The sequence below is a fragment of the Pundamilia nyererei genome, unplaced genomic scaffold, assembly GCF_000239375.1.
Source record: "Pundamilia nyererei isolate P.nyererei 1_Seehausen unplaced genomic scaffold, PunNye1.0 scaffold00066, whole genome shotgun sequence".
NCBI lineage: Eukaryota > Metazoa > Chordata > Actinopteri > Cichliformes > Cichlidae > Pundamilia > Pundamilia nyererei.
The window spans coordinates 838,804-856,103 of NW_005187467.1; the positions used below are offsets into that span (position 1 = coordinate 838,804).

The window sequence follows — 17,300 nt, forward strand, 5'->3', positions numbered from 1 at the left end:
CTGAGAGTCAAAATGCAGAAATGAAGTACGGGATGACGCAAGTCATCTTAGGACACATTTGCTCATATGACCAATGAAAATACCACAAGGGATAGATACCAGCGGTATCTGCTGATGTTTCTCATGGAGCTGTAGTTGTTTTTGGCATGAAAATCAATCTGACATTTTGTTATAAATAACTGGTTAAAAGCTGAAAATAGTGTATCATATGATGACAGTAATGGGCCTGCCAAAAATGCTGCCAAAAATACACTCAAAAAAAAGAGTTACTGGAGACATCCAAATTTCACTGACATTAGAAATATGTTTATTTAATAATAGCTGTATTTACCTGCATTATATTTATTATGTTGTAACTGATGCATACTATCCTGTGTAGGCTACAAAAAATGAAAGATCTAATTGTGAAAAATAAACAAACAAACAAAATCCTTCACATCCTTCCTCTAAAATAAAAACATAGCAAAGTCTATTTAGACCACGCCAGTGTCTTATAGCCTTATAATGATATCAACTAAGTGATTTTTTTCCTTGACTGGACTGAAATGCCAAAAAACAGAACATGACACATTATGTGATCATGGCCACACCAGGCTGCTCTGGCAGCTAACTTAACTAATGTAAAATATCAACGTAAACAAAGGATATAATGTGATGATGGTTACATTACATTCTAGTAGCATTGAGTTATTTTCATAATAACTATATTTAATCATTATTAAATTCTGCTCGACTCACCACTATCTGGCTCTTTCTTTCTTTTTTCTCTCACAGAAGGACAACTCTTCTTCATTTTCATTGATTGTCAGTCAGTCATTTGGTTTGTTTAAACAGAATCATAAACACCACTTGCAGTGGGAGTGAGAGGAGTAAGGTGGATCCCCCTTGGGGAGGTCTCTCTGACTTTCACGTCAAACTTTGCGCATTGCCACTGCTGCAGTTTAACGTTTGTTATTCCTCACCTGGGGCCCACACGGTTACCTGCCTTGCCTGCTGGCATGAGGCGCCTCTGGGTCTTATATTATATTATGGGATAAATTGATGTACCATGTAAATTGCCTGGCAGGTTTCTATTAAAATTATGTAACAGCACATGTCAGATGTACAAGATCCCAGAACTCTGCAGTTAAAAAACAAAAAACCCTCCTAATTTTATTTTGGCTGTCTCTCGTTTAATATCGTGTTCTTCTGCATGTCTGGGTGGCTGCTGTTTTTAGATCGTTCAGATGTCCCATCGGTCCACTTGTACTTATGCATCTGTGATGCACACTGGATTTACACTTTATCAAAATTCTGACTCTTCACCTTGATTTCATTTTGGGGAAGTGGAGGATCTCACAGGGAGGCAAATCTGGTGAGTGGGGCAGGTGCTGATTGTGTTGACGCGGCAAGAAAAGTCCAGCTTTTCATCATGTGCCCGCATCAGAGTTTAGTCTGTTTCTGCTGAATATTCTCCTCTAGAGACCTCAGAAAGCTACAGTGTTGACAGTCGCACCCACTGGTACAAGTTTACAGTGTACAACCTCATAAATGTAACAAAAAGGAAAAAAAGAGCAAGCTGCTCTATGGGCTTGGAAACTGTGGACTCTTCTACTGAAAACTGCTGGGTTTTAGCCAAAGACACAGCTCTCATCACCACCAATGATCCTCAGCATGGAAGTTGAGCCAGTTTGAGACATTAATGCTAAAATGCAAAAATATCAGAAAAGGGAAAATCTGCTGAGTATTTTATGTTATTTTATTTACCTGGCAACTTTTTGATTGTACCTTGTAACTGTGTATCATACCAAATATTTCTAGTTAATTTGTTCATTGTGTGTGTATCTTTAGAACATTGCTTTTGGATGTCCTCCTTTCTCTCTGTTGGACAAAATCATCACATAAGAACTACTGGATCAGTGCTATGAAGACTGGCATGGTTATTAGTGTCCTCTCAGATAAAATATGCTTAAAATTTTGTATTTAGTGCCGTCATAAGAAAAACTAAATCTATATCCAGTGCTTCAGTTTATATGTGATTATTACATTCCGATCATGCTGTAAAATCTAATTAGTTCTTAGAACTTAAAAAAATGATGCAAACTCATAACCTCAAAACAACCAAGTAAAGCTTACTTCAGATAACTAAGTTAGGGCAACTTATTTATTGCAAGTATACAGTACTTGATCTTTGTGGGTAAGCAATGCTAATTGTTTAAATTAAAAAACAATTTGTAGTACACTTACTGTTTTTAATTTTGCTAACACACAAATTATATACAACTGAATCACACTATGTTTTATCATCCTTGAACTTTAGGGATTTCTAGTACAACACTGATGGAGTTAAAATCAGCCCAACTTTTATTTATCAAAGTTTAAAAAAAAGTATATCAGCCAACATAGCAGACACTGTTCTGCTGAACATCAAACAAGTATATTGCCACCATTGTGTTATTCAATTACATTTTTAAAATTAGCGAATTTAAATTGCATATTTATTTGTTAGCAACTTTAAACAAAGATTTAATTATTTTGAAACTAAGTTTAGTCTTCCCATAACTTCATATTGCAAATTACATTCCTGATATAATCATGATAGAATGTTGAAACGATTGTTCAGAAAGTGTTCAGAATTCAATTGCAAGTAATATCACTACTACTTGAGAGGCACCTTTGCTGGCAGGCTATGTCATTCTACACATGTTAACAAGGACTCAGAGCTGATATGAAGTACATTCTCAGAGTGCCACTAGCAAAGCTGTAAGATCTGAAATATCAGTATATTATCTTATCATGTTCCAAAAATGAAGTATTTTATCTTTTAACACATCTACAGAACATTAACTTCTGAGGCCGTTTGTATAAATGTAAAAACAAAACTGAGATGGCATTGTTGATTAAAGGTTGAAAGCTGTATATTGGTAGACGGTATCATTTTTGAGAATGTGTTTAAATACTTGCAGCATATTTATTATGAGAGCACACGTGCCCCTCAGAGTTATACACTTCATTATGGATCACTGCAATATGAGTTCAGAGTGTATGTGGGATAGCACAAGTGCAAATAACAATACATTTTATTTAAAATAAGAACGCAGTATTAGAAAGAGTGATGCATAAACTGTGGAACTAAGACAGTCTGTGACACAGGTATGATCATCTGCTTTTATTTTAATAACAATTACAAATATTTCACAATGTGACTTGCACAGCTGAGTCCAATCATTATAAATCTAAACGAGACAAAATCAGATATTATTTTCCCTGTTTCAGTATGCAAATATGTGCACAAAGTAGCCTTAAAGGAACAAACTAGTGCTACTAAAAGCCACCTCACTGATTGACTACACTCTCCTCCTGAAGCCATCCCAAAGGATTGCTTATTAATATACACTATGATCATTAACTATTTAATTACTGTAGTTTAATGACTCGTGGCGTAGGCTGTCTGTGTGCTTTCCTGAACTCATTAAGACTGATATTTTTATTTATTTATTTATTTTTCTGGCTTGTTGGCAGCTCAACAACTCACAGATGGTTGGGTTAAAACCAGAATTTAGCGAACAGTTGTGGCCTACAAAATGTAACAGACGTCTAAAGAAAAATCTAAATCGAATTGGTATGTGATTCACCACAAAAATGTATGAAAACTGTTGAAGTACTGAAGATTTCTTCAAATTTGAATATAAAGCATTTCGGAACTTGATTTAATGACAAAATGAAATACATAAATAATGACAGGCACGGTCAGATTGTTTTTCAATTTTCTCATTCATAATATGTTAGAGTAATATGTATTCTCTTATTGCACTCCATGTTAAATGGAGTGACATCACACACTGTAAAAGACACTTTAACAAACTCGCTTTTGAATTTATGACCCAGGAGGAACATACTTTAGAACAGGAATCTAGCCATATTTCATCCAAAAAGTACTTTGATAGAGGATATGCTGTAGAATTCCATTCCTGGCTCTATTAGGAGGAGAAAAAACTAGATGGCCATGCATGTTAAAAGCCTATGTGCCATCAAAGCCCCTTGGGCTACAAAGGGCTCTTTTAGCAAATGGATGGCAACAGCTGCAAACTCTGGGCTGTTCTTAATGTGCACGATGCAGATGTCTGCACTTGAGTCCCACAGTCTGAGACAGATCTGTCTGCCTCTACACTGGGCCTCTCTCATCATATCACTGTAGCTTCATTAAGCACTGAACTCAAAATCAACATCTGCCTGACAGTTTTTGCTCCCCAATTAAAGTAGAAAAATAGCAAAAACTACTGTTATAACCATCAAAGGCTCTTATTATATACTGTATGTATCCTTTTATCTGTCTTGTGTTAACTTCAGATAAAATGAAGACATACGTTATACTAAAGTAAATCACATATGGAAACTGTAGCTTTGAAAAATGCTTTGAATCTGTCGTCTTTGTCTCATAAGGTTAAAAAAAATACAGTAAACTACAGCGATGACTGTGAACAGATCGATAAGGTACAAAGAGAACTGTCCCGTTGTAGCCTGGACACTATTTGTGCTTTTTGAAATTGTTAAATATTGTACTAACAAGGTCTATGTTTGTTAAATTTGATTTATTTGTAGTCTTATTTATTTACAGAACAAACGTATCATGTCTTACATTTAAGGCTCACAAGAAAATAATAATAATAATAAACAAAAAAAGTCCAAATAAGCACCGGCATGAGGTGACAAGGATAAATTACTGGTCGAACCGACTGGGAAAAAGCTGCAATTACCAAAATCAATACACAGCGATAAGAAATGTGCTGCAGACATAAACCATATTCAATCAGATAACACACATCTATCCAATCAGTGAACTGGGACAGAACGCTTTTGACTATTGAACTCATTTAATGCTGAAAACAAATACAAGTTACTTCACTGGGTCATCACAATTGAACAATAGATTTTTTTGTTTTTTGTATTTGTATCACCCTCAGAAATATACATTCACATGGCTGCATACAGACAATTTCTCTCTTTTGACTTTCTTTTAATAACATTACATCGACACACTGTATGCATTACCCCCAACAGTGAAGCCACTACCGGCATATTAAAAAAATGTACTAGGGGAGCATTTTTAGGTGGGACTTTGGAAATAAGCTATGCATCAACATCATCTATCCATCATTGAGTCTCCATGTTTGTGGTCAAAATAGGCATATTTTACATGACAGGGTCCCTACACGGCTGTCCCGAAATAAATCCCAACTATAATCTCAACCTTATGTACATTATTTACAGTGGAATGTTGAAACATACTGAAACATACAAAAAAAAGAGAGATTAGGATGGAATGAAATTACAGTCAGTATTACAAAATAGAAACTCATAAAACCCCAACGACATGAAGACAATGTTTACATATACAACTATACAGACTGTTGACCCCAAAATAAAAGGCTTTCTCACGCCAACATATCTGACAAGCAAGTGTGGCAGTGGTTACATAACTGATGTTAGATGTCAGATGAAACCTTAAAATTGTGCTTTAAAAGGGGGTGATGTTTGTAAGTACAAGTTGAATTTCTCTTAACTGGACCAGCGTTTCAAATGTTGTGCTCAGAAAATTCAGCGACGTGCAACCAAGTTGCGAAGGTTAGATCTCTTCAGGTGTTCAACTCTCAGAATTAGTGCAGAATTAGCTGATTTAAAGATCAAGTGTACACACATTGTTTGTACCTTGCTAAAGCTCCTCTATACCTGCTATAATATTCACTGTAAGCAAGCGACCATAAGCTGTCTTATATTTAACAGGTTTGCGGTCTGCATTGTAGTTTAATAATATCCACGATATTATTCTGGGTATGAATAGCTTGAATGGTGGAGCAGTAACTGTTTAGACTACCCCATGCCTCCTAACTTTGACAGGCACTGAATGCATGAACAAAGGATGCTTTCGATATGTTTGTGTCTATTATGCTGTGATGCAAACTGTGTGAAGTTCAAAAGTTACAGCAAAGCACTCCACCTGCAGGTGAACAATAAAGTAAAGACTATAAAACTGTATTTTGCTTCAGAATATTGAAAGTAGCAACCCCACTGCTGTCAATGAGCTTCCCCCTCTGAAACCTTCAGTGGCAGACCTTGTACTCCTCACTCCATAATAGATGCACTTAACAGAAAAGAAGTAAGGCTTTAGAAAATAAGGCTGACTAACTAAATTGAGACTAACATACTTAAAAAAAAACCCAATTCCCCATACTGTGATGCTGATTTGTTTTGAAAATACAATATAGTTTGAGGTTCATGATTAACATGCTCATCTAAAAACATACAGTAGACAAGCGTGGACTGTAAAACATTCACATCTCGAGCAGAGGGAACTGCTCTCACAGAGATGTTATTTTTTTCATTTTTATTATTCTATATATATTTATATATACTTTACACTTTTCTTGTGTTAACTGCAAAATTGTTGCTGGGTACTGTGTACCTAGGAACTCATACCTCTGTCAATACTGACGACACCGACAAAGTGTAGTCTTCTGAGCTGCAAATGAGGATAAGCACACTGGAACTGATAGGAAAAAAATAGCAACATATGCACTTCCACTCCCACACACAAAACATGCATAAAATAAGGCTTAATACAGTATTTATATTGTTCAGAGCCAGTCAGATATGTCGTTTACATTGATAGATTTCCTCCAATGCTTCCATTATAACCAATTTTTCACATTGCGCTTTTTTTTTGTTGATGCAAATACATTTTGCTGATTGTGTAATGAACCTCTGTGCTGAGGAGAGAAACAAGTCATTAGCTATGCTAGCATCCACTGGCACTTGTTAGCGGTGATTTTAAAAACATATATAGATATAGTATATAGAGAGCCTGCAGACAGAGTCATTGATTCCCCATTAGCAGACTGAGATGCCAAAATTAAGGAAGCAACTCTTATAATTTTAAAACCACCTTAAAATCTCTGGATAGTCACTTAAAAAGCAAAAGAAAATGAACAAAAGCATCATGAAAGCAGCAGGTGACTTCAGAAGGGCCACCATATTTTAAATTCCCTTTACTTGTTAGCATGTTTTCTCTTCAGACTGAAATGAAAACATCAGTTTCTCCTATTTGTGTCCTTTGTGTCCATGGATGACTCCTCATAGAAAATGCTGTTGATGTAAGCCAACTATTCAGTAAAGTCACAATTATAAAGAGAGACAGAGTCGTTACAGGAAAACTCCTCAGACACTTTTGAATGACATCCATTTGAAAAGAAGAATAAAAAAAAAAAGAGGGTCAGAAAAAAATATAATTATGACAGCTAAATGCAAAAGACAGACATTTCATTACAGTGGTAAGATTTCGAGATTGTGTACACAAGTCAAACTGTTCAAGTCAAATGACAATCATGACATTTCAGAGCATTTTTGAAGATTTCCCTGTGAAACTCACCAAGTGTCTTTTGGACATGACTGTGATGCACCACTGAAAAGTAGAAACTGTTTTGTATGATACAATTGCAGCCCTTCTCTCCTCGGCTATACTGCTGCAACAATAAGGGCACTAACGCTTGAAATTAATTAAAAAAAAAAAAAAAGCATACTGGATATTTATATGTTACTGCCATGTCCATATGGCTCAGTAGACTGACTTCCTCTCGGTAAAGAAACAAGTCGAGCACATAAACACAGGGGGTCAAGAAATGCTAGCCACACCTTTGGAAAACAGCATTAACATATGTGTTTTAATGCTGCGAATATATAAAAATTTGTAACGCTAACCCCACTGAGAAACAGTATGTATCCCATCCCCCCCCCCCCAATTTCTCTGAAACATTTGACCACAAAACTACACACACGTAGAACTCCACCTGTAATTATGTTAGACACTTAACTCTCAGTTCTCTGGTCACTTAAAAATCATACAAAAAGACATTTATAAAAACAATAACAAAACTGCAATGCTAATGTAGAAAGAAAAAGAAAACAAACTGAACATCCAGTGTAGGACTTTCACAAATGTGCTCAGCAAAACCTCAACCTGCTGTCTCTTTTTATACATTTAACACATTTATAATATGAAAAAATACACGAAATGAAGAATACACCAGGATTAATCGACCAATCACCACACCGACCTTGTATGTCAGCAACAGTGTGTCCATCTACATACCTTAGTTTGTACACTTTGCCCATTCACCTGATGGTACTGATACCAATGCTGAGAAGTTGATGTTGCTAGCACTTTAAATAGACACTTGATTTTCTAGTTGATATTAGTTGGATGGGGTCAGATGTGAAAGGGGGCGGGATATTAGGGTGACCAAAAGAGGGACTATGATAGTGCAGTTTGATAAATGGGAGGGTGGGGGTCGTGATGGAGGTGAAGGGTGAGGTGGAATGGAGGTGGGGGACAAAGGGTTGTTTGGTTTGGTTGTTGCATGCCACTACACATACCATTCTTTCTTAGAAATGACAGAACCATCGGTTTGAGAGATCATATCATCGGCTATTTCAGATTCAGGCTCATACTGGAAAGCCAGAGTCCGCTCATCGTAATCTCGGCTCTCTCCTTCATCCACAGTGAAATAGGGCCTCTTCAGGTCTGATTCAGCATCGAAATCACGGTCGCCTGCCTCAAACCCTCCAGTGGTACCAATCTGGGCGGGTTTCTTCTCTTCGTCCGAGTCGTCCGGATACTGCAAGTTCTTAGGGATGGGGGGGTGGGTAGGCAGCCCACCAGCCTTGCTGTACCCATTTCCGAACACATGTTTCTTGGTGCTGTAGTCTCCCTTGAAGGTGCGCTGGCGGCGGCGCAGGAATATGAAGAGCAGTATGGCCGCCAGACCCAAGAGGGCAACACCCCCCACAGCACCCCCGATGGCGACACCTGCATTGTGTTGCTCCTGTGGGACATGTGTGGTGCCACCGTAGGTGGGGACAGGAATTTCTGGGTAGGAAAACACAGATGGAAGGGAGTGTGTCAGTGCTCTGGTGGGAAGAGGTGCGTTTGTGCAGGTGCATTTTTTTTTTTTTTTAGGAAAGATGGAGTAAGGGAGACAAGGACGGAAAAGCAAAGGGGAAAGGGAAGGACCCCTGGCCCCACGACAACACCCCCTCCCAGCCCAACAGTAGTCTTTAGTGACATATCGTAAAAGCTCAGCTACAGCCACATGCAGTTTTAGACGCAGAAATAATGAAAAAACCAGCCAGTCCACCAAAGAACACCATCAAAGAGTAAAATGACTGAAGACATTAAAGTAAATGAAGCTTTGTCAGCATGCATTAACCATCATTTCTTCTCTGATTAGAAGGCGGAGGAAAATTAAACAATTTAATAGGCAAACAGTGAAGGAATTACAACCCCATTTCCAGAGAAGCTGGGATGCTGTGTAAAATGAAAAGAGAATGAAATGATTTGCAAGTGATTTAAAGCCTATATTCAATTGAAAGTGGTACAAATACAACATTTCAAATGTTGAAAATGTCTGCTCATTTTTAAGAATCGTATTCTTTGAGTTAAAGAGCAGAAAGGCAACCAGGGTGGAGCAGTGCATAGTCTAAAATGCATCATTGTGATAACTAGGTGGTCCTACATGCACTACTTCTTTTTTTCCTTTTGTCTTTTTAAGACATGTCTCTGTAAGGAGTCTACTGGCTTATCTGCTGTCCAGACCTGTCCCCAGCACATTGGTATTGTACTGTTCCTGATGAACATAGGCACTGCGCTACTTGCAAATCATTCTGTTTTTATTCTTACTTTAAACAGCATCCTAACATTTTGGAGATGGGTTTATAATTGATATGGCTCTTCAGTTAACAAGTTTTACTTACAAGTCAAAGTAAACATATTCAACGATATACTGCAGTACAGTCCAGCATAAATAATTAAAACAAGACATTTTGATCACCAGCATCGTGGTAATGAAATGAAAGAGCACTGCCAGAGATGATTATCAGCAGCCAAGCATACACAGCCATGATGCACTTAGAGAGCTGATAAACACGAAGCTCTTCCATTCAAGCAGAGGAGCACACGGCAAAAAATAGCATATGCCTCCATGAAAAATATATATTATTGACTACAGAGAGAGGAGGAAAAGAGAGAAAATTATCATAAGCCTCGGTGTTCTCCAATCTAGAACAGAGCGAATATGACTAATGGCCTGTGAGAGATAATGACAAAGATGCTAGAGTATGAAGGCTGCGATTTCACCTTGCAAAAGCCAAAGGAATATGTTGACTCTATACTGACATTCAAAATTCAAATTCCCAACTGCCATGTCCATAGCGTCACTAAAATGAGGCGCTGTGTTCAGTCCACCATTTAGAGAGTGCACAGCGTACATACAGGAAAAAACAAAACAAAAAAACCCCACAAAACAAAAGGACTACTTTTGAGTCAAATGTGGGTGCAGCATACAGTAAAACTAACATGAAAGTGCTGTCCCGTATGTGTACATCTTCACTTGAAACTACAAACTGTGCAAAGCTCCTTAGAGCACACAGACAAGAGGGACTTTTTATCTGAAATGTGATCAAAGCCTTGAGGCGCATAGGTAGTGCTTAGGTAAACCGGCAGAGCAGAAGCACATTTAACTTCAATGGTGAACACTGAATCCTCAACAGAAAGGTAGGGGGATACAACACAGTTACACCATCTACTAAACAAATGGTGTGGGAAAGGCCTGGAAGAAGGGAATACGAGACTGTGAGAAACAAAGGAATGAGCTTCCTGTTCACACGGAGCAAACCAGAGAATTGTATGTAAAGTCCGAAAAAAGGCAGGGAAAAGCAATATAGGTGAAATACATGCTGCTTTTTCATTTCCTTCTGATACTGTCTTTTCCAGTCTTACTGCTTAATTACACGCCCATTAGGCACATGATAATGTAACACACACTGATAACACTAAATACGTTAGCTGTATTCGAAAAGAAAAAGGATGCGTTTCTTATTTTATGACATTTGTACGACTGAATTTCAGCTGTAGTCTGTACAACATGCACACAAATGATTTATGGTGCTTATTAAAGGTTTTAAAGGCAACAACCGAGATCAGAATTGTATGTGTGTTGATCTAACAGGGGTGGGGAAAATATGCATGGGCAAAGTGTCTTTCTGAAATTTGAAGCTCATTTACAAGTAATGGGTCATAATTGAAGAAAAATGAAGGTTTACGTTGAGCAATCCTAAATGTTCCTTGGAGATAAATTATCCCCACGCGTAATCAGTAAGTCGGATAGAGGTGAATCAGAACACCACTGCAATAACAGCAAATCTAAGCCATCCTCATCAAGCAACACAAAAAAGACAAATTTCCCACTTAAGCAGAAAATCTTTTTCAAATTATTGCCCTTAACGGGTGAATCAAAGCCATTACACATGGTGAGAAATGCTCTTTACTGGAAATGATGAATCTCAAACCTAATTCAAGTATAAAATGATGGTAGTGAGTGAAGTTAGGAAGCTACTAAAGCCTTCCGCTCTGCTTTAATTACAATGGCACTTTATCAGTCTACAGACGAGACCTCCCAAACACGGTCGCTCTCCGTAGCCGCTCTTCATCTGGACCCTTTCTCCAAGGGCCGACAGCAAAGCTCTCCAATTTCTATAGCCGTGCCGGGCACAGTCTCAAATATCAGCTCAGGTTTTAATCTGACCACCTAATGGGATTATTCAGACACAGGCCTTCATTACACACATCAATGAGAGAGCAGAGCCAGGTCACCCCTGCTAGAGAACACATCCTCTCACCAAGTCCAAAGACGGGTGAAAATCCAGAGGATTGAAGGGGCAAAGAGAAAAGGAAAAATATTCTCCTGTAATCCTCTCTTCTACCCTTCACTGCCCTCGTCTGTAACTAGGATCTGTTTTTGCTCTCATCAGTCCCCTTATTCAATCTTAATTAGGGAGATTATTGTACTGCATTTCAAAGGTTGCCAAGACTCCATATTTACCATCATTTAAAGAGGTGAAAAACATAAGGACAGAGCATTTAAATTGCAGAAAAGCAGCAGTGAAAGAAGGTGATCCCTGCCATCTTCATTGCTATAAAGCATCAAGCGAAGCTACCTCTGACACTCGTATTTGCCGAATGTGAATGTCAACACTAATAACTGTACAAGTGTTCATTTAAAAAAAAAAAAAAGCACAGACACGAAAGAGGTTGTAAACCTCCAGGTATTTTTTGTGGGTTTTAGGCTGGTGTATCCAGCCTGGAGGAAGCTTTGCAAGCTGCTGCACCAAAAACAACATATTGCGTTTTCGAAAGGAGGTATTAAGTTGTTTTACTGGAGCGGCAATGGAAGGAGGACTACTGATGTTTTTAGATAGCTTCAGCTCTGTGTTTGGGGCACTTTAAGGGAGAGAGAGGAACTCAGAAAGACCAGAAATTGCTCATCAAATCACTGAGTGCAGTACAGGAACACTGCTTCTATTTTGCAACTTAAAACGCCGTGTTGGCAAAGAGGACTGTCTGCTCTCACCATGTTACCCAGCGCATTTCCTCTCTGTGCTTATCCCTCTGTAAAATCACACCACCAGCCATGTGCATACGTGAACATATCTCCAGCACAGCAGCTTTGTCTAGTTCACGGACTCTGTGAATTTATGTTAAATTAGACCAGCTAGGGTGCAAGCTAATCACCTTATATAATCAAAAAAATAAATGAAATGAATGGCTGGGTTATGTAGGTGTTTGACAGCACAGAAAAATGAGGAGGCGTTTCACTAGCGCGCCTTCGCTGCCGGCATTACCTGTCAATGGACAGATCAAAAAAAGACCTCAGCAGCACAACAATGGCCCTGATACTGTTCCACGCTGTAAAAGGCAATGTCTATTAACACCCGTGAGGAAAAATGCAGATAGTGGGGGAACTTTTAGTTGCAACGAATAAAATGTAGTATTGAGATTAATAGGTGGAAGGATGTGCTGTGAAAGACTATAATTCAATCCAGAGGCACGATAGATTTATACAGGGGGGAAAAAATAACAGGAAATCTTACAGCTACTCTAACAACAATGCCATTTCGTATTGGGTTATTCATACCACTCTGAACCCTCACATCTGACATGATCAAGTGGATGATTTACTACCTCCAAATACCCAAGTGACACAATATGTTTTCTTCACAACGCAATGAGAGCTTCTCATCTGAGTCATTTGTGCAAAACACAAGTGAGACTTAAGAAAAAAAATGAATAAATGCTGTGTATATATAATATACATGCATATATATTTTGTAATAAAAATGATTTGTGGCTTCAGAAAACAACATGTATTCTGAGCAGGGGTTTGCATTTCAATGTAGAAGCAGCAGATGCTCGGAGATAGTGCGGGAAATGATTGTTTCTCTCTTTAAAGTGAGAGAAACAGTTTCACAACTCCGTCCTGCAGATACTGTTACTGGGTGTGCTCCAGTCATGTCTGCACATGAAAAAAAAAGGAGGAGAGACAGGTAAAAACATTCCTGAGACTTAGCGCAATCACTTGGACAAGGTTATGAAAGAAGCTGGGAAAATGAGAGAGGATTTTCAAAGAGTGGCGCTGGGAGTGGTGTTTTAATATGACTAAAGGAGGAACAAGCAGCTGACAACAAAAGATGAAAAGAACATAGAGGGCTACTCTAAGAAGTTGAGGAGTGGCAACAAGGAAAACGATTGAGCAAACGCCTTAAGAGCTTGAGGAGTGACAACACAAAATAAAGAATGGCATAATGAGCGAGTGAGTGAGTGAGGAAGGGCACAATCAGAGAAGACACATTAATTCACTGATTTAACAGATCCTCATTACCTCTCTTGTCTGAATTTGCCAGTGGTTTTGAAGTCATGGAAATGTAATGCTGCCACGACGAATAAAAGCTCATCACTGACAGGAATTTAACATGCTGCTTTGAGAGTTGCGGCTGGGGCAAATCTCTTTTTCAGCCTATCAGATATTCCCTCCCAATAGCTGCCATTTCTTCCCGTTTGTCACTATAGATTGTTTTTGCTTCCACTGACTTCGGAGACACAAGCTCACCTCACTTGTGCCATTAAAAGCTTCCCACAAATTCAAATCCAATTCCCTGTCATAAAACCAGTGGGTTAGAAGGATGGGATATGCTGGAGGAGACAATGCTGTGAAAGTACTGGAATCAAAACACGGGTGACATCATCTGTAGCCTCAACGTGTGAACATGCAGCAACTTGCAGGACCATCGAGTCAGAAAAACAGCGACTGTTTCTTATTTTCATCTCCTCTCAGCAGAAACAGCATGTCATCTCTGACTGAGACCAAGAATTCACACCACCGACTCTCTGCTTTCATATATGGTTATTTGTAGTTGAAATAAACAAAGCCGCCATTGTTATGACTATTATAACAGTAATCCGACATGAAGGTCGCATTTGAAAGTACAGGAAAATACTGGCGCGCCAGAACATTTCAGAAAGCAAGCTGGTCCTCTTGCAAGTATAATATCCATCATTTTGCGCTACGGGGCAATAATCATTTTTAATGCACCCTTAATGAGCAATGAATATTTACACCAGCATCTAAATGCCAATGCAACTCTTTTAAAAAAATCATGTTTACGCAGGTAACATTATTAATGCATTTGCATCTGCGGCTGCAGTGCTTAGTCAAAGTGATGTGCAGCTGAGTTATTGGGTCAGCAGACATGCAGCAAACAAATCTGCATGTTAGCACGTATTAAGTCAGCAAGAGGTCAGCGAGCTGTTTGTTTACCACACCATCCTACCCTGTGCTTTTTCTCTGTCCCCCCCCCTTTATTTTCTCCCCTTGTTGTTATTTTTGAGCGTAATGAGTGAGTCACCACAAAGCATCACCAACAGCAGCAGCAGCAGCTTCGGAGCCAGTGGTCAGACCCCGGGACAGCGTCTGACCTACTTCATCAGGCTCTCATGGAGGCGTGACAGATCCAACACCACATGGGTGGACAGGGAGGAGGAGGACAGAGGAGGTGAGCTGGGCCGAAGGGGCTCAGCCAATCCCCCTGCTCCATCTGTCTGCCACATCCCTCTCCTCTGCATATCCTCCGGAGAGCAGAAACAGCAAGCCATGCAGAAACAAATGTTAAGATAAATCACTACGATCTCAGCTGCTCTGCTCTCACATGCTCTCCCCTGGTGACATTTGCATTTCACATCTCCAGCCGGGTTATCTCTTCTTCTCCAAATATAAAAAAAAGACTCTTTTTACACAGTGAGCACTTCCCTCCTCCATTTTATGCAAAATGAGCTGCAGCCACAATATCTTCCCCCTCAGTGCTTTCCCCTGGCACAGCACAGAACACAGAAGAGACTTTATGGGGCGGCCTATGCTGTGCAAGCGAGGGAACGGGCCATGCTAATGTCTCATTTGGATAATGAGGTGTGATCTTGGCAGGATCTGAGCAAAGAGCAACTCCCCCTCCCCGCAGTGAGAACGTGGGGGCTAGAAGTCACTCTGTCAGCCTGCACACCAAAACCCTTGTAGGTTTGCAGAAGCAGGAAGTTCAAGGGTGATAACAAGCTAGCAAAGGGAGCAGAAGACCAAGATCCTCAAAATGCTCCTTTAACCTGCATCTGCTTGAAGTGACAGTGTAATAATATACAGGATATACACATGTGGCCTTTGAATCTATGAATAATGCAGGCGGCGATGTGAGAAGCGCAATGTGCTATAGCGCACAGATTGAGACAGACTCCACCATGACAGGCGAAGACAAACAAATTTCACATAGCTAGAGGAGCCTTTGCAAAGCTGACATCATAATGTCTCTTGTCTCTGTCAGAGAAAAGAAAGAGACAAATGGCTGCACGTAGCGGCACTGCTGTTAGATGTCAGTAATATATGGTGCATTACTTGTTTTATTCAAGGATGTTCTTGCCGTAGTCTCGCAAGTTTTATTACACTGACCGATCGCCACATTATCACATTGAGAAAACCAACAGATCCTGCAGCAATGGACTGACCGCCATGTCTGTTTCACAGCTGCTAAAAGTAAACTACATTATCTACTGGAATTTACTGTTATGCGGAGACAGTAAAGTATTTTAAATAATACACATGTAAGCTGAAATCTTCCCAAAGTCACTGAAGTGAGTTTAAGATTATTTTTGGTATATTTTGTTACAAAGACTCTTTCAGTAATGGAAACTGGAATATAACAGTGAAGAATCAATAAGGTTTTAGTAGACTTTTAATCCAATAGGAGTGATTAAAAATTTTAAATCTTTTTCTTTCTTTCTTTTCTTGTTTTTTAAATCCGGATGTTAAATCCTGAGCTGTTAATTTCCTATGCGGAAAAAAAAAATTGAGAGATCAAATTTTAGAAAAAATATCTTGCAACAATCTAGACTAGTGAAGTTAAGTACATTTTTAAGGGTGTGTTTCACAACCAGTTAGAGTCGTGATAATATTTAAGGCAATTAAAAGATCTAATGTCAGCTCAGATAGCATCTTCTTGTCAGTAATTTCAATTTATGCTGAGGAAGCTCCCTGTGCTATTTCCCATTACCCGCTGCTGCTTTCCTGCCAACCTGGCGGGTAAGCATTCACAATCATTATATAGGCATACTGAATTCTCCTGACAATAACCTCATTTGCTTCCGGTGAAGAAGAAATGTAAATAAAAAACCACATAGGCCTTTTTTTTTCTTAAATCAATGTCACCTTCTCTCACTATCACTGTGTGTTACTGTCTTTGCACATTATAGTGTTGTAGGACTAGAAGGAAAGAAGAAGTGACAACCAGTGAACACTAGAAGTTGACACAGGCTGTTACATAAAGGCCTGTAAACAGTTTCATGCCCTCTCTTCCTCTTTCACTTCCCCGATGCTGTCTGGCTGGAAATAAATTTTAAAAATCAGACAGACGAACTCAAATTTCTCCTTCAGTGACATAAATACATTACCTATACATGTCTAACTATATATATACTTTTTTATTCAAATAATTTTGGCACATGACTAGGATTTCTCCCCCACCTCTTCTTTCTAAACTTCATTTTCTCACATGGCAGCCAACTATTGCGTGTTCAGGGAAGCGTGAACAGATGTTGGCACCGGTTGACTGTGCTTACAGAAGGATCCATCCTCACGCTTTCTTGCTAAATTGATGAGAACGCTGTCACTCCATCCAGTTTAACCCAACTGGTAAAGCCCTGTGGCAAAGCTGACTGCACCTCTGCTCTCTAAAGCAGCTCTCTGCCACAGCTCTGACAAAGGAAGATGAAAGTTAGCGCTGCTAAGCTGTAAGGGGAATCATCCAAAGGTTCACATACTAGCTGACCCCTAGCTGATCTGATATCATCATTCATAGCTGATCCTGCTAATATGGCTGGAATAATGCAACGTCTT

The 17,300-nt window shown here is 39.1% G+C and overlaps 1 protein-coding gene across 7 annotated transcripts in view; it reads right to left on the reverse strand.

Moving 5' to 3' along the window:
• Nucleotides 1–17,300, reverse strand: part of nectin1b (nectin cell adhesion molecule 1b) — a 155,040-nt gene that overhangs the window by 76,224 nt on the left and 61,516 nt on the right. The window contains exon 6 of one of the 7 annotated variants that reach the window (XM_005735927.1): nt 4,566–8,902. The exons of the other annotated variants lie outside the window; for them this stretch is intronic. Coding sequence (XP_005735984.1) covers nt 8,400–8,902 — 503 coding nt within the window. The 3' untranslated portion in view covers nt 4,566–8,399. Of the gene's footprint in view, nt 1–4,565; nt 8,903–17,300 lie in introns of those variants that run through there. 7 annotated transcript variants of the gene reach the window in all.